The sequence below is a fragment of the Dunckerocampus dactyliophorus genome, chromosome 16, assembly GCF_027744805.1.
Source record: "Dunckerocampus dactyliophorus isolate RoL2022-P2 chromosome 16, RoL_Ddac_1.1, whole genome shotgun sequence".
Classification (NCBI taxonomy): Eukaryota; Metazoa; Chordata; class Actinopteri; order Syngnathiformes; family Syngnathidae; genus Dunckerocampus; species Dunckerocampus dactyliophorus.
Genome location: NC_072834.1, coordinates 24,126,910 through 24,145,818, shown reverse-complemented (window position 1 = coordinate 24,145,818; position 18,909 = coordinate 24,126,910). Strand labels below are relative to the sequence as shown.

General features: G+C 41.1%; 1 protein-coding gene across 1 annotated transcript in view; it reads left to right on the top strand.

Annotated features, from left to right (window-relative positions):
* Positions 1–500: 500 nt before the first annotated feature.
* LOC129169095 (LIM/homeobox protein Lhx1-like) overlaps positions 501–18,909 on the top strand; it is a 32,980-nt gene continuing 14,571 nt past the window's right edge. Inside the window, exons 1-2 of the mRNA XM_054755132.1 lie at positions 501–531; positions 597–691. Coding sequence (XP_054611107.1) covers positions 621–691 — 71 coding nt within the window. The 5' untranslated portion in view covers positions 501–531; positions 597–620. The remainder of the gene's footprint in view (positions 532–596; positions 692–18,909) is intronic.

Below are 18,909 nucleotides of genomic sequence, written 5' to 3'. Positions count from 1 at the left end.
ACTACATATCACTTGTATTTCCTTGTTTTGACTCCTAATAGACCGTAGTCTTCCACCAACCAACCATCATTTATTCATATATATTCATTTATATTCATATACATATATATATATATATATAAGTCGCAGGATCAGCCACACTATGAAAAAAGTGCTTATGGTCCAGAAAATAGTGTAATGACAATTTCCCATCATTTCTCAGCAACATGTCTGAACATTCTTTCTTGATCAAATCCAATTTTACGTAAATGTATTTACAATAATAGTCAAGAGCTTTAAAGGTTGAAATACTTAATGTTTGTATGTACAGTACAGTTGCAGGTGATAAACATTTCCTGAGAGGGGCGACAGGAAGTCATTTGCTTTTGTCTCCAAACAGGAGGTGAAAATAATCGATATATAACACATACACGTATCTCCAGGCCCAAGTCTTCAGCGAGGCTGCAATGACGATATTCAATGATTGCTCAGCTCATCCCGGCTAAGAGGATAAGGCCCACATGGCAGTCATTGTGCCAACACAAAGTGAAGGTAAAATTGATTTTGCCCTGAAATCTTTGTTCAGCAGAGAGATGTATCTCTTCTGTTACCCGCAGCGGCGATGACCACATGCATCATGGATGGAAAAAGCAGGACTCTCAGCTTTTGCTGGATCACGTCCTTCATCCTTGAACAGAAGAGGCAGCGAGCGGTGAGTGAATCAAACCTGACATGGCAATTGTAGAGACTCCCTCCCCCTCAGGGAGCGGGCCGTGCTGATCTCTGACCGCTCCTGATGGAGGAGCACGCCGCACATTCACAAACCATGCGGCGCAGCGAGGCACCGATGAGAGCTGATCGCAGGTCCGGCCACGTTATCTGAGGTCACGAGTGAAGAATCAATGATTCTGGCTCATTCTGCTGTCCCAGCTGTGTGATCTGTGCTCAGCCCTTGTGGGATGGAGCAAGTGGAATGTGACAGCCTGCAAATAGCTTTATTGACGATGCAAATGTAGCATCTGTGTTGATGAAGCGCTTTGAACAAACAGTTTGCATAGCAATCTTTCACATACCACAAATTAACATTCTACTGGAAACGTTCTTTTTTCTGCCCGTACACTTCTAGATGTTGCACAAATTACATTCGGAGTAGAGATACAGCGGTTTTTTTTTAAACCCATACGATAGCTTCCTGCTTCTCAAGACCAATAAAACTGATAACTGATAACGTTTTTATATCGACTTTTTAAATTTGGATTTCAGTGTGGTTTGTGCAAACCTGGATTTAAGAAGGACTAGAACAAATTAGGATGTGTTGATTTGTCCTCATCAAATATGATGACGTTACTACTAGCACATCACTGCTATCAGGAGAGCCAGAGTACAGAGCGGAGGGAGACACCTGCTGTGGCCCAGCAAGGTGCACCGCATTCGGACACACGCTCCGAGCAGCCGGTGTCACGCCACGAAGGTCTTTGGCAAATGCCACAGCGCTGGCGTTTCAGGTGGCTGATGAGTTTTTTGTGTGCTTGATGTTTTTTTCCCCTCATTGTGGAGCATTTGGTACCACTACCACGCAAAATGTCTCCGAAACAGTGGATGATTTTTTACGAGTGAACTCAGGGGAACTTACGACAGGCCGTTAACGTCACAGGCAGGAGAAAAAAGTAGCGCTTGATATGCTCACCCGCACAGTATGACTCGCCTGGTTGGAGCGTTTTTTAAATGATCGGTTATCGGATTTATCGGTCTGACGTCATAATTTCCTATCGGTTCGATAATTACAGTTGCATGCACCCGTTTGGGCACCCGTGATCATTTCCATCGTTTTCATGAATAAAACATTGGGTTTCTGGAGCTATGAACTATTCGTTTAGCTAAACCACATAACTAGTGACGTGAAAGTGGAATGAGGTTTATTGGATTAACACAAGATGTGCAATATGCATCAAAACAAAACTAGACAGGTGCAGAAATGTTGTTGATTCGAATACCTCTATCTACCTGGCACTGGTTATTTGGACCGCAAATTGGCTTTGGTGAGCTCATTAAGCCTTGGGTTTCTCTTTGCGTTTCCTGTCAAAGACGGGCTACATGCTGGCCTCAAAACAGCTGTCATTTGACCTGAAAATGGCCGTTGTTCAACATCACGGTTTACGGGAAGGCCGCAAAAGCTACTGTATCCCAGAGATTTCACGTTCAACTGTGAGGAACATCACGAGGAAATGGAAGAGCTATTGTTGGGCCAGAAGTGGTAGGCCAGGAAAAACATCAGACAAAGACGACCCGCAGACCACGTCCAAAGAACTACAACATCAAATGTGCTTTGTTCAATGTTTAGAGGCTATAGGAAGCCTCTGGAAGCTGTTATTTTTACAAAGGGAAGCTCTACTGAATATTAATATCCATTTTTCTGGCTTGCGCTTGTCTAAATTGGATTTGATGCATATTTCACATCTTGTGTTTGTCCAGTAAACCTCATCTGACTCCTGAAATACTACTCTGTCCATCACTTACTCGATATGTTCAAATGAAATTGTAGTAACAAACCGCCAATGATTGGATGGAAATTGTCAGGGGTGCCCAAACTTTTGCATACGACTGTATGGTGCAGCTCTAATTTGGGCGTTTCCTTGCGGAGCCTGCAGAGGACTATAGGGCGTCTTGAATAAAGAGCAGCGGGGGTGTCAGAGCGGCAGCCACAGACGTGTTTTGTCACGAGCATATGTCTTAGTCAAGAGTCACGGAGCGTTGGGCCCGGCAGACGTTCAGGGTGTGATCAGCTGCTCCATTAGCACTTCCCTCTGTGCGTTCCCTCCACGCTCACCACCCACTTCCCTAAGGACACAACACTCTCAGCGCAGCGGGTGAGGATGCAGATGACATTCACAAGGCTCATCTGTCTGTCATTACAAACACGTTTTATTCCACACGGTCTCAGATTCTGCATATCTTTGCGATTCTTTTCTTAGTTGATTCATCTGAAGCTTGTTGTGTGGATGAATGGCGTCGTGGGTGACGGCCTAGACGCAGCAAATCAATATGAAGCCAACACAAAGCGTTAGTGGTTTGGTACGCAACATATCAGGAAACAACGTCCATCAGTGTTTTCCAAAGTCAAGCTGATGTGTGTGAATATCTTGTTACCTCCACCAAGCACAAGCACGGAGGTTTTGTGTTTGCCGACGTTTATCTGTTTGTTTGCTTGTTGGTGTTCAAAATAACTTGAAAAGTTCTAAATGGATTTGGATGCAATTTTCAGGAATTGTGGGAAATGGGCCATGGAGGAACTGATTATATTTTGGGGGTGATCCAGCTCACCCTCTGGACCCAGGATTCTTTTTAAAGGATTCTTTAACACTGTGATAGGAGCATTTTCGGCATTTGTGCATGTAACTCCCCCAAAATAGTCAGAGCAAGAGAAGTTTCCAACAGGTTGTACAAAATATCAAAGACTGATCCAGATAATAGAATCATTCTGGATCGTAGCATCTGGAGTGATTCCATTATCTGGATCATTTTTGTGAATAACTACTGAACTAATATTGATATCATTATGAATCCAATTACTAATGCTATGTCTTCATGGTCAAGGAATATAAATATGTAGATCCAATAAAGGTAGGACTAATATTTATTCTGTAACTCACAATATGGGGGGACTATGACGCTTGGCGGAGGTCTGTGCCCTCTGAGTGCTTTTCTACTTTGACCTAAAACACAAACATAATAGCCCTGCTTTCATACACGACGATGGACATGAACAAATATTCACATCTAAGATGCTAATCAGATGACATTTACATTTTTACATCAAAAAAAACATAGTGTAGTTGTTGATTAATTGCATAATCGATTAATCATCGATGAATAGTTGTATGCATCGCACATCCTATCAGTGCATCATTTTGACTTTTACCATGTATAACAAAGTACTTAAATGAATAAAATGTACCTTCATTATGTTGTTGATCAAATATATATCATTTTGTGACAAAGATAGCATATATGCTTGTGGTTGCATAGCAACAAAGTACTGTAGTGTTTCTCATAACATGAGAAAATGTTAGGTTTACATTCTGTACCTTCAAAAATGGACTGTCTAATTCCATTCATCTCTTTAATGGAAAAAATAGATGCAGATGTTCTTACTTGTGGCCAAGTAGAACCTTTCTGACGGTTTCAGAAATTGGGAATTCTGGTGGAGAGACCAGAATTCCTCATATATTCCCTCATTTTGCCTTATTTGGAAATGTATGCTAGTGCGTGCATATACAGTGTACAGTACATCCATGTACATGGAAACATTATGTTTCAAAAGCCATTATAGATTTTGACCCCACGTGTGCCAATATGCAGAGACGTTGCCGGGACCAAACTGTGGCGTATGCAACACAGTGACGCCTCGGTCTTAGGACCCCATAGTTGTTGGGCGATTCGCTTTTCCATGAAAATTTTCAGCAAATCTGCCTCGGTTCTCGTACACTGTCTAGTTGTCAAACAATATCGTGAGTAACAAACCATTGATTGTTTATTCAAGCAATACCGAATCTTAGTTGACACAACACTACGGTATCCTGCAAGGCACATTCATTCTGCAAACACACAAAGAGAGGTTACAGAAGAAAGAAGATGTTGAGAAGTTGTTGTCGGTGTGGATCCTCGTTGTTTTCTGCATTTAAAACTCTAATTATTCTCCATGAAATGTATTTTTGTTTCGTAGACCTTTTGGAACGAAGATAACAATCACCAAGATAGCACTGTATGTGTTTAAAACATTTGCACACTATAATGTGGTACAATATTGTATAAAGATCAGCCAAAATGGGCTACAGTGTCTTTTACTGAAGGGGGTGTCCTTTGACAAGCGGCTGCGATTGAAGGAGCTCATGTGACTTTTGGTGCTGCATGGAGGAAAAGGCTTCTTGAGACGTCATCTGTACTTCTGTGAAGAAGGTGTCGGACGTTTCGCTCCTCATCCGAAGGACACCTTCTTCACAGAAGTACAGATGACGTCTCAAGAAGCCTTTTCCTCGATGGACAACTCCTGTACGACTGAGAGCCTACACAGACGCTTTGGTGCTGCATGGTTTTGCTGATACGTGGTGAGGCTAAGCTTCATGCAGGCGTTGAGGCTTCCATCCGCTAAAGGTGATGGTAGTTTGGTCTTGATGTTTTTTAGATCACATGCACACGTACGGCCATACCCACACGCTGCAGTGTGTGCTTTGTAAGAAGTTATGATAAGATATGAAAGTTCATTGGAGCATGAATGTTTTGGTAAATTCGCCATCTGTGAAAGGTTTTCCGTTCCTCGCTATTGCTAAAGAAGCAGCAAAGCAGGCCGCAGGCCAGTCAGCTTGTGGGCTCCATGAGCTGCTGCTGACCGGCTTGCACTCTGGACAGGAGCTCTCGGCATGCCTTCGTCCGACTGTCCCCTGCTGGATCTTCAGATGCAAATGGAGCATGGCGTGTGTCGAAGTGCCGCTTTATATTTGAACGTTTCATGAAAATTGGCAGTGTTAAGAAAGGTGTGAGAGGCATCAAAGAGCCATATATGATTTCAGTTCCCTAACCCCGTGTTACAGATCATCACAGCATCTCCTCCATGCCTTACATCTGTATTGTACTTCATTTTGTCATTTTTATGCTTCAAAATGCTTCATTTATGTCAAAAGCTGGTGAAATGTTTTTGTGACTAATAACCACGTATGATTTATTCAAGTGAAATGTGAAGTAGTGAGGGACGACTGTACACCCATCCGTCTATCTGTATCTTCGCCGCTAGTCTTTTAAGCCAAAGCAATCATTTCAACAAACGAGCGTGTGTTTGTTTCAGTACGAAAGTGGACTGATTGAGACGTGTGGCTCCGCCTCAGGCACTGTTGGGAGACATTTTAATATCGCACACAAAACAGAAGTGTGCATTTAATATACACAAGCCATGAAGCATAAATGCTGGCAAATTAACATAAATGTCTGCCCTTCCCTCTCCGCCCTCTGGGCCTCTACGCGGTCACGTATGAGAACCCTCCAACACTCGCCAGCTTTGAAAGCCTTCCTCTCTCGCCGAGGCTTTATTGATTCCGCCTGTAAAATTGCAGCTCCTTGCAGAAATGTTGAACTGTCAGTAGAAATATAGCGTCCGGGTGCGGCACCCAGGTGTGCCGAGGCACGCTGTTAAGTGTAGCCATCAGTCTTGCGGGGGTTCGTTCGCAAGGTCGGGTCTGCAACAGCCTCGGCAGGTCTTTGTTGCACCGCATTAAAAAGAGCCTGCAAAGTCGGTGGATGAGAGTAATGATGAGCGGAAGACACGCGCGGACGCAGAAATGCTTGAAATGTAAAAGTGTGGACGTTTTAGCTGGTGAGTGTTTCCTTGCGGGCGTGCATGTGTGAGTCGATCTAAAACATATGCGTGTTGATATGTATGCGCCCATGAGGCTGGAGGCAGGGCCAGGGGGAGGACAGAGCACTTCTAACGGCTTTTGGATGTAGATAAATGGCTTACAGATGGCCCACTCAATATATTCAAATGAGATATAAAAGTAGGAGTGGCTATCAATTCGGGGAAGGTTCCTGTTGGCGCGTGATACGACTCCAATGCCAAATGACCACACGTCTGTGGCCATTTCTTTTCTACACTGATAACACCCAAAAAAGGAAACCAAAATGACCATTCTTGTGGGTTCAGTAATCCCTCGTTTATCACAATTACTTGCTTACACACCCCATCATCCACAAAGTAGGGGTCCTTATTTATAAATGGAATGTTTTTGTAGTTACAGCACAGAAAACCTCTTTATGACCTTGTAAATACAATTTTTGACATGATTAGAGCCCTCTAGACATGAAATAACACCCCTATAGTCACCTTTACACTCTTATTACCCAATATAGTAGACATAATAAGACATAGAAAATATTTTTACAACTTTGTAAATACAATTTTTAACATGATTAGAGCCCTCTAGACATGAAATAACACCCCTATAGTCAGCTTTACATTCCTATTACCCAATATAGTAGACATAGTAAGAGAAAATAAAACATCTAAGACGTGGAAAACCTGTTTATCACCTTGTGAAGACATTTCTAACATTATTAGAGCCCTTTAAACATGAAATAACACCCCTACAGTAAACTATACACTCCTATTACACAATATAGTAGACATAACAAGCCATTTAAGACATAACTTGTTTTGCTATGAATGTGTTCCCTGGGCTATCCATAGCTAAACATCAGCAAGTTAATAGGAGAAAAGTACAAATAGTATTTTATCAAGAATTGAGTAGGATTCCATACAAATGTACATATATACTGTAGTAGAAAACTATAAAGGTTTAAATACTTATTAGTTATTAAAATGCTATTTTTGGAACAGATCTAATTTGAAAACTCCATATCCCAAACATACTATAATCATCCCTGGTTTATCCTTTTATTTGGTTCCACTGATAGGTGAGTATTTTTGTAGTTACAGCATAGAAAACCTGCTTACCACCTTCTAAACACACTTTTTAACATACCTAACAAAATGTACTGCAAAATTACACCTCAGTTTGCGTGCATTTTCCAGTTAGCATACAGCGTGGCGCCCATCCAGCGGTGTTATTTATCCACTGCAGTCCAGCTGTTCTTACTGTATTTTTGTTTTGTTCGCGGCCTCCTAGCTCGCTCATTCATGGAACCAGGAAGTGGAAGTCAGCCCCGTCGCCCGTCACATTTCAGGTGAAATGTGTGTGTTTTGTGCTCTGTTCCAAGCAGCATAGAGAAGAATGTAAAACCAGCAAAGCACCAGGAATTACACACCAGACTGTCTGCAGTGGTTGGATTGCAACTTGGGTAATAAACTGTCCACCAATGGGGACCAGTTTCTTCCTGATAATTGTCTCCACGGCAGACAATAACGACCTGAAAGACTTCTTAGAGCTACTAATGCCTGCTGCACGACGTAGTACTATCAGTATAAATTGTATTTACCCGCGTCTCACCTATAACACTGGGCTGGAAAAAAAGCGCAAATGCGATTATACACGGCAAGAATTAATCCGGAGATGAGCGCAGGGTAATGTATGCTAATTATCTAACAGGATATTCTTACATTGCAATTAGCATATCTGGGAGGCCAGACAGGGATGGGAAGGCGGTGGGAAAGAGAGAAGGGAAGAATACAACCGCTGATAAGAAGCTCAGCTTGTTTTTTGTTTTTTTACCTCAGAAAATGTAAAGCTATAGTCCATCATATACAGTATAATAATATTACTGCTTTTCCTCTTTCTTCCATACACAGCCTCTCACACACACACACTTTGCTGTACAACGTGTGTGTTTTTAATGACTTGCGAGCCTCACTTACGCCTTCATCGACATTTATTTACGGTTTCCAAAGCAAACAGTGCAGTAATGATATCACGTGTTACATTTAAAGAGAACAAATAAAGTACAGCGGAACATCGGTTAGCATACGCCCCCGGGTAGCGCGTTTTCCGGTTAACGTCGAAAATTGACACCATAACTTTGCCTTGGTTAGTGTACATTTTCCGTCCTTGTTAGCAGCCTATTAGCTTGCTAATGCATGGAAACAGGAAGCGGAAATCAGCTCCGTTGCCCGTCTGTGATGTCATCAGTGCTTGACTCTGTAATTCTTCACTAGCTAACACAGTTAATCTCACAAATGTTATCACATTGTGGGTTTTGTGGGGGGGTTCAGTGTGGGGGGTTCAGAATCATACGGTTAGCTTCTTCTGTTTCTTCTGTTGTTTATTGGCAGTTAGCAAGCAGCTCACATGGTTAGCTAGTTTGCTAGCCACGACCACAACAGGAGACGGCACCAAGGAGATTGATTGATAATGGTTTGCAGCACATGTGTCAAACTGGTGCCCTGGGGGGCCGAGACGCTGCAGGTTTTCTCTCCAACCAGTTTCTCCAGCAGGTGATTTAATTGATGAGCTCCTTCCGTCAAACTGAAGGTGTTTATCATTAAAATCACCTGCTTTAGTGACCGGCTGGAAAGAAAACCTGCAGTGTCTCGGCCCTCCATGGCACCAGTTTGACACCCCTGGTCTACAGCCAATCAGGACGCAGAAGACAAAGGGCATTTACCTTCATCCGATATCGCGGTTTGGCTGAACTCGAGGTTCTTCTCTCATTCTGTGTGGAAGTGGTAGGTTTTGGCTTCATTGACCTTCTTCCCCACCCCATTTGAAACACCTTCTTAAGTTTAGAATAAATAAACTGGAGAGGCTAACAAGTTAGCTTGCTACTGGGGGGGGCCGTCTATTTTTGTCCCTGCAGTGATCCCGTAGCCTGAGTGTGAAAGTGATTATAGGGGTGTTATTTCATGTCTAGAGGGCTCTAATCATGTTAAAAAGTGTATTTAGAAAGTTGTAAGCAAGTTTTCTATGCTCCAACTACCAAAATTTGGTGGAAATTGGCTTATCACGGTCGGGTCTGGAACCAATTAGCCGCCATAAACGGGGGATGACTTATTAAATGTCGTTAGATAGTGCAGGTGATTATCATATTTGGATTATTTATTGATGACTGAAACCTTTTTCTGCCCCCTCCATCTCGACTGCAAACCTCATTGCACAAAACCACCAGGAGTCACTGTATCAATTCTGCTTTTGGCATTTAGGTGCAATCAGCCATGTAGAACACCAGCTTGCCAAAGAAGCCCGGCCTTTTGTGAGACCTCCATCTGTTTTGTGCATTGAGACAAGGCCCGGTCCCCAAGAGCTGCCGCTGATGAAAGGCTGAGCATGAGAAGGCCCGGCTGAAAGAAGGAGGGTGGGCGGCGGCATCAGGACACAGTCTGGCTGTGACACTCGTGCGGTCCACTTGTATTCTTATGTTGAATCCATGACTCCCCTGCTTGCATACAACTGAGAGATCAGAGACCGCCAGCTGCCGACACGGAGGAGAAGCAGGCTGGGACGTGCGTCTGACAGATGCCCGCATGCACGCCGCTCGTACTCGCGCTCTCTTCATCTGTTTCTCTATCGACTCACCAATGTACACATCATACATCCCCTGCCGCCCCTCAGCGGGCCATATCAGTGCGGCAGCGCATTGATTCATACAGATGCCCCCCCCCCCTTTGTTGTCATGAGTGGACGGAGCGCAGCAGAGCAAATGTAAAGCAAAGAGTTGATTATACTGTACCAATGCCAAAGGTCTGTTCTTATTTTGGTATCGTGATGCTGGTCCTGGCTCACAATGTTGTAGTTTCCGATCTGTCCTCCATGATGGACAAGGACTCCCACCCCCTCCAGCACACACTGCCTGCACCAAGGAGCTCCATTAGTGACAGGATGATACATCCAAAGTATGTGAAGAAGCGGTATCGCAGCTCTTTCCTTCCTGCAGCTGTCAGACTCAATAACATAACCTGCTCCAAAAATCCTGTGCAAAAAAACGTGCAATAAATCGTGCGATACCTTGTGGCTTGATCAACATGTACACTGTTAATAGTGCATCGGACTTCCTGATTTGCATTACCTGATTTTGCATTTTCTCTGCTCTTGTGTGCTTTTGTACTTTTGCTGCTATAAACCTGAAAGTTCTCCTTGTGGGACGAATAAACACCTCGCTTACCTTATCTTATCTTTCATGGTGTCCACCACCACACCTCTTCTACACCCTCGTTCATTTAACCGTCCAGCCATGCCTCTACGGACCTTACTTTGGTTATGCAAGAACACAAATTATTCTCACAGCTGGAAGAACAGAATTGTCCAAAATGTTATGGTGGGATACCGACAGAGATGGAAACCAGTCCAGAATAACTGATACCATTATGGGCATCTAATAGACCCTCCTGATTTACCAGTAATAACATTATGGGCATCTAATAGACCCTCCTGATTTACCAATAATAACATTATGGGCATCTAATAGACTCTCCTGATTTACCAATAATAACATTATGGGCATCTAATAGACCCTCCTGATTTACCAATAATAACATTATGGGCATCTAATAGACTCTCCTGATTTACCAATAATAACATTATGGGCATCTAATAGACCCTCCTGATTTACCAATAATACCATTATGGGCATCTGATAGACCCTCCACATTTACCAATAATAACATTATGGGCATCTAATAGACCCTCCTGATTTACCAATAATAACATTATTTGCATCTAATAGACCCTCCTGATTTACCAATAATACCATTATGGGCATCTAATAGACCCTCCTGATTTACCAATAATACCATTATGGGCATCTAATAGACCCTCCTGATTTACCAATAATACCATTATGGGCATCTAATAGACCCTCCTGATTTACCAATAATACCATTATGGGCATCTAATAGACCCCCCTGATTTACCAATAATAACATTATGGGCATCTAATAGACCCTCCACATTTACCAATAATACCATTATGGGCATCTAATAGACCCTCCTGATTTACCAGTAATAACATTATTTGCATCTAATAGACCCTCCTGATTTACCAATAATACCATTATGGGCATCTAATAGACCCCCCTGATTTACCAATAATAACATTATTTGCATCTAATAGACCCTCCTGATTTACCAATAATAACATTACGGGCATCTGATAGACCCTCCACATTTACCAATAATACCATTATGGGCATCTAATAGACCCTCCACATTTACCAATAATAACATTATGGGCATCTAATAGACCCTCCTGATTTACCAATAATAACATTATGGGCATCTAATAGACCCTCCTGATTTACCAATAATACCATTTTGGGCATCTAATAGACCCTCCTGATTTACCAATAATAACATTATTTGCATCCAATAGACCCTCCTGATTTACCAATAATACCATTATGGGCATCTGATAGACCCTCCACATTTACCAATAATAACATTATGGGCATCTAATAGACCCTCCTGATTTACCAGTAATAACATTATTTGCATCTAATAGACCCTCCTGATTTACCAATAATAACATTATGGGCGTCTAATAGATCCTCCTGATTTACCAATAATACCATTATGGGCATCTAATAGACCCTCCTGATTTACCAATAATAACATTATTTGCATCTAATAGACTCTCCTGATTTACCAATAATACCATTATGGGCATCTAATAGACCCTCCTGATTTACCAATAATAACATTATTTGCATCTAATAGACTCTCCTGATTTACCAATAATAACATTATGGGCATCCACATTTACCAATAATAACATTATGGGCATCTGATAGACCCTCCACATTTACCAATAATAACATTATTTGCATCTAATAGACCCTCCTGATTTACCAGTAATAACATTATTTGCATCTAATAGACCCTCCTGATTTACCAATAATACCATTATGGGCATCTAATAGACCCCCCTGATTTACCAATAATAACATTATGGGCATCTAATAGACCCTCCTGATTTACCAATAATACCATTATGGGCATCTAATAGACCCCCCTGATTTACCAATAATAACATTATGGGCATCTAATAGACCCTCCACATTTACCAATAATACCATTATGGGCATCTAATAGACCCTCCTGATTTACCAGTAATAACATTATTTGCATCTAATAGACCCTCCTGATTTACCAATAATACCATTATGGGCATCTAATAGACCCCCCTGATTTACCAATAATAACATTATTTGCATCTAATAGACCCTCCTGATTTACCAATAATAACATTATGAGCATCTGATAGACCCTCCACATTTACCAATGATACCATTATGGGCATCTAATAGACCCTCCACATTTACCAATAATAACATTATGGGCATCTAATAGACCCTCCTGATTTACCAATAATAACATTATGGGCATCTAATAGACCCTCCTGATTTACCAATAATACCATTTTGGGCATCTAATAGACCCTCCTGATTTACCAATAATAACATTATTTGCATCTAATAGACCCTCCTGATTTACCAATAATAACATTATTTGCATCCAATAGACCCTCCTGATTTACCAATAATACCATTATGGGCATCTGATAGACCCTCCACATTTACCAATAATAACATTATGGGCATCTAATAGACCCTCCTGATTTACCAATAATAACATTATGGGAATCTGATAGACCCTCCACATTTACCAATAATAACATTATGGGCATCTAATAGACCCTCCTGATTTACCAGTAATAACATTATTTGCATCTAATAGACCCTCCTGATTTACCAATAATAACATTATGGGCGTCTAATAGACCCTCCTGATTTACCAATAATACCATTATGGGCATCTAATAGACCCTCCTGATTTACCAATAATAACATTATTTGCATCTAATAGACCCTCCTGATTTACCAATAATACCATTATGGGCATCTAATAGACCCTCCTGATTTACCAATAATAACATTATTTGCATCTAATAGACTCTCCTGATTTACCAATAATAACATTATGGGCATCCACATTTACCAATAATAACATTATGGGCATCTGATAGACCCTCCACATTTACCAATAATAACATTATTTGCATCTAATAGACCCTCCTGATTTACCAATAATAACATTATGGGCATCTGATAGACCCTCCACATTTACCAATAATAACATTATGGGCATCTAATAGACCCTCCACATTTACCAATAATAACATTATTTGCATCTAATAGACCCTCCTGATTTACCAATAATAACATTATGGGCATCTAATAGACCCTCCTGATTTACCAATATTAACATTATGGGCATCTAATAGACCCTCCTGATTTACCAATAATAACATTATGGGCATCTGATAGACCCTCCACATTTACCAGTAATAACATTATTTGCATCTGATAGACCCTCCTGATTTACCAATAATAACATTATGGGCATCTAATAGACCCTCCTGATTTACCAATAATAACATTATGGGCATCTGATAGACCCTCCACATTTACCAATAATAACATTATGGGCATCTGATAGACCCTCCTGATTTACCAATAATAACATTATGGGCATCTAATAGACCCTCCTGATTTACTAATAATAACATTATGGGCATCTGATAGACCCTCCACATTTACCAATAATAACATTATGGGCATCTAATAGACACTCCTGATTTACCAATCATAACATTATGGGCATCTAATAGACCCTCCACATTTACCAATATTAACATTATGGGCATCTAATAGACCCTCCACATTTACCAATAATAACATTATGGGCATCTAATAGACCCTCCTGATTTACCAGTAATAACATTATTTGCATCTAATAGACCCTCCTGATTTACCAAAAATAACATTATGGGCATCTAATAGACCCTCCTGATTTACCAATAATACCATTATGGGCATCTAATAGACCCTCCTGATTTACCAATAATAACATTATGGGCATCTAATAGACCCTCCTGATTTACCAATAATAACATTATGGGCATCTAATAGACCCTCCTGATTTACCAATCATAACATTATGGGCATCTAAAAGACCCTCCACATTTACCAATAATAACATTATGGGCATCTAATAGACCCTCCACATTTACCAATAATAACATTATGGGCATCTGATAGACCCTCCACATTTACCAATAATAACATTATGGGCATCTGATAGACCCTCCTGATTTACCAATAATAACATTATGGGCATCTAATAGACCCTCCTGATTTACTAATAATAACATTATGGGCATCTGATAGACCCTCCACATTTACCAATCATAACATTATGGGCATCTAATAGACCCTCCTGATTTACCAATCATAACATTATGGGCATCTAATAGACCCTCCACATTTACCAATAATAACATTATGGGCATCTGATAGACCCTCCACATTTACCAATAATAATATTATGGGCATCTAATAGACCCTCCTGATTTACCAGTAATAACATTATTTGCATCTAATAGACCCTCCTGATTTACCAGTAATAACATTATTTGCATCTAATAGACCCTCCTGATTTACCAGTAATAACATTATTTGCATCTAACAGACCCTCCTGATTTACCAATAATAGCATTATGGGCATCTAATAGACCCTCCTGATTTACCAATAATAACATTATGGGCATCTGATAGACCCTCCACATTTACCAGTAATAACATTATTTGCATCTGATAGACCCTCCTGATTTACCAATAATAACATTATGGGCATCTAATAGACCCTCCTGATTTACTAATAATAACATTATGGGCATCTGATAGACCCTCCACATTTACCAATCATAACATTATGGGCATCTAATAGACCCTCCTGATTTACCAATCATAACATTATGGGCATCTAATAGACCCTCCACATTTACCAATAATAACATTATGGGCATCTGATAGACCCTCCACATTTACCAATAATAATATTATGGGCATCTAATAAACCCTCCTGATTTACCAGTAATAACATTATTTGCATCTAATAGACCCTCCTGATTTACCAGTAATAACATTATTTGCATCTAATAGACCCTCCTGATTTACCAGTAATAACATTATTTGCATCTAACAGACCCTCCTGATTTACCAATAATAGCATTATGGGCATCTAATAGACCCTCCTGATTTACCAATAATAACATTATGGGCATCTGATAGACCCTCCACATTTACCAGTAATAACATTATTTGCATCTGATAGACCCTCCTGATTTACCAATAATAACATTATGGGCATCTAATAGACCCTCCTGATTTACCAGTAATAACATTATTGGCATCTGATAGACCCTCCTGATTTACCAATAATAACATTATGGGCATCTGATAGACCCTCCACATTTACCAATAATAACATTATGGGCATCTGATAGACCCTCCTGATTTACCAATAATAACATTATGGGCATCTAATAGACCCTCCTGATTTACTAATAATAACATTATGGGCATCTGATAGACCCTCCTGATTTACCAATAATAACATTATGGGCATCTAATAGACCCTCCTGATTTACCAATCATAACATTATGGGCATCTAATAGACCCTCCACATTTACCAATAATAACATTATGGGCATCTGATAGACTCTCCACATTTACCAATAATAACATTATGGGCATCTAATAGACCCACCTGATTTACCAGTAATAACATTATTTGCATCTAATAGACCCTCCTGATTTACCAGTAATAACATTATTTGCATCTAATAGACCCTCCTGATTTACCAATAATAACATTATTTGCATCTAATAGACCCTCCTGATTTACCAATAATAACATTATGGGCATCTAATAGACCCTCCTGATTTACCAATAATAACATTATGGGCATCTAATAGACCCTCCACATTTACCAATAATAACATTATGGGCATCTAATAGACCCTCCACATTTACCAATAATAACATTATGGGCATCTGATAGACCCTCCTGATTTACCAATAATAACATTATGGGCATCTGATAGACCCTCCTGATTTACCAATAATACCATTTTGGGCATCTAATAGACCCTCCACATTTACCAATAATAACATTATGGGCATCTAATAGACCCTCCTGATTTACCAATAATAACATTATGGGCATCTAATAGACCCTCCACATTTACCAATAATAACATTATGGGCATCTAATAGACCCTCCTGATTTACCAATCATAACATTATGGGCATCTAATAGACCCTCCACATTTACCAATAATAACATTATGGGCATCTGATAGACCCTCCACATTTACCAATAATAACATTATGGGCATCTAATAGACCCTCCTGATTTACCAGTAATAACATTATTTGCATCTAATAGACCCTCCTGATTTACCAGTAATAACATTATGGGCATCTAATAGACCCTCCTGATTTACCGATAATAACATTATGGGCATCTAATAGACCCTCCACATTTACCAATAATAATGTGCCTTTATTTCCTACTTCATTATCACATTCAAAACTGTATCCAGTCATCCCTTGTTTGCTGGTTCCAGACCCAACTGCTTTAAATGCATTTCTGCAATATAGGATTCAATGTTGACAAATGGAATATTTTCACAGAAAACCTGATTAGGACTGTCAAATAATTATTGGAGCCCTGTAGACATGAAATAACACCCCTACAGCAACCGTTACACTCCTATTATTCATTGTTTACAACACATTGAAACGGCAGGGACTTGGGGCGGCTGCTAGCTAGCAAGCTAACCAGTTAGCCTTAAATTAGTTTTTTTCTAAACTTAAGAAGCCAAACATGTACCACTTCTACATGGGATGGGAGGAGAGCTTTTTTTCCCTCTATGATGTGGGACATGCCATGGCTGCCTTCATGACTTCATGCAGTGTTAAGGTAATGTCATGTAAGCTAATGTCTCACTGTTTTGGGTCATTACTGCCACCTAGTGACCACAATACTACACACCACTTGTATTTCCAAGTGCTCAGCACTAAGAGGCACAAGTATGACCACTCCTTAGAATATTGTCACCTTCAGCTCAAATTTGCAGTGGGACGGTGCACAAAAAGGCAAAGTAGCAAAATAACAAAGGCTCGGAGGCACAGCCAAGGCAAACATGGAAACTCGCCATGGGAGGTGGAAACGCACAAGAAAAGCAGACTAATACCCGGAAACTGGAAAACAGCTAACGGAGCTGCATCTAACACTCAGAAAGGTGGGGGTAATTAGTGGATACAAATGGCACAAGTAGAAATGTTGAATGGAGAGTGAAATGTGTAAATATGTTGAAGCCTTACACCAGGACTCAGGATTGAACCAGCAACCTTTGTTTGAGAAATTTGGGAGTAGTTATCAGATAAAAAGGGGGCAATTTGAAATGCTGGGAGTGTATGAATGAAGAGCGCTTGCTTAAAATGTGTGCATATGTTGAAGGATTACACCAGGACTGGGAATCGAACCAGCAACCATTGCCTTCGCAGACCAATCTACCACCTAAACCATGGCACCATGTAGAATAAGTGAAATGTGCCAGTAATGGAAAATGCAGTGTGCTTTTTCACCAGTCAGTGGCGCCATTTAATGTGTCCATTCTATTTAGTGGACCAAAAACAGTGGAATTTGAAATGCTGGAAAATGAAAACGCTGGCTGAATGTTGAAATAAGCTGAACCAGCACCCATCACCTTGGGAAACAACCACTCTATCTCCTGGTCAATGTCACCCTGGAGAATATTTTCAGTGGGAAAACTGTAAAATCTAAAATTGGAGTTTTTTACAAAGTGCTGATAGATAGCCAGCTTTGACGTGGATTGCTTTGAATCGGTTGCTCATGATTCAGAATAAGAAGAAGAGGAGTAAATGCCTCTCAGCTTTCACACACAGCATGCAGCTCATTCACTCGCCACTGCAGCGGGCCAGTCTGGGCGGGCCTATACTGGCTCGCCAAACGGACCGCGTGTGAAAAGAACAACAACTCCTGTGGCAACGTTTCGTGCCTCTACAGTCAATCCAAAGCCATCCCTCACATTTGTCTGCTTGCGTTTCTTTGCTGTGTTAACGTTGTGAGGCAGGTGACCTGCACGTGAGGCGCTACTCGTGTGTTGGAAGGAAAAGGCTATTTTTCCTGCTAGGAGGACCATATGTCTCCAGGGTCCAACAATCCTCCCCCAAACACGAACACACTCCTGAGCCCCACCTCCCTCGGGCCAAGTGGACCCCCCTCTTCTCCCTGCGCCCCCGATAACTGACGGCAGCTGCATTGATGAGCACAATGTGTGCGCCGCGGCAGCTCAGCTGGCCTCTCTCCCCACTTGACACGGGTTTGACCCGAGCCGTGTGACTTGTCCACCCTGCGGGCTGCTCTGCCGTGGCCTCACACGGTCTGGCCTCGTATCTCCTCTCCCCACGCACGCCGCTTGCAGGCGGGGCGCACCTCCAGCAACGGGTGCATCCTCAGGTCAGCCAGGTCAATTAAATTCAAATTGAGGATAAATGATTTGTAAATCATGTAGATAAGGACCTAATACACACTAGAGGGAGGACATGCTGATGCCTTCCCTG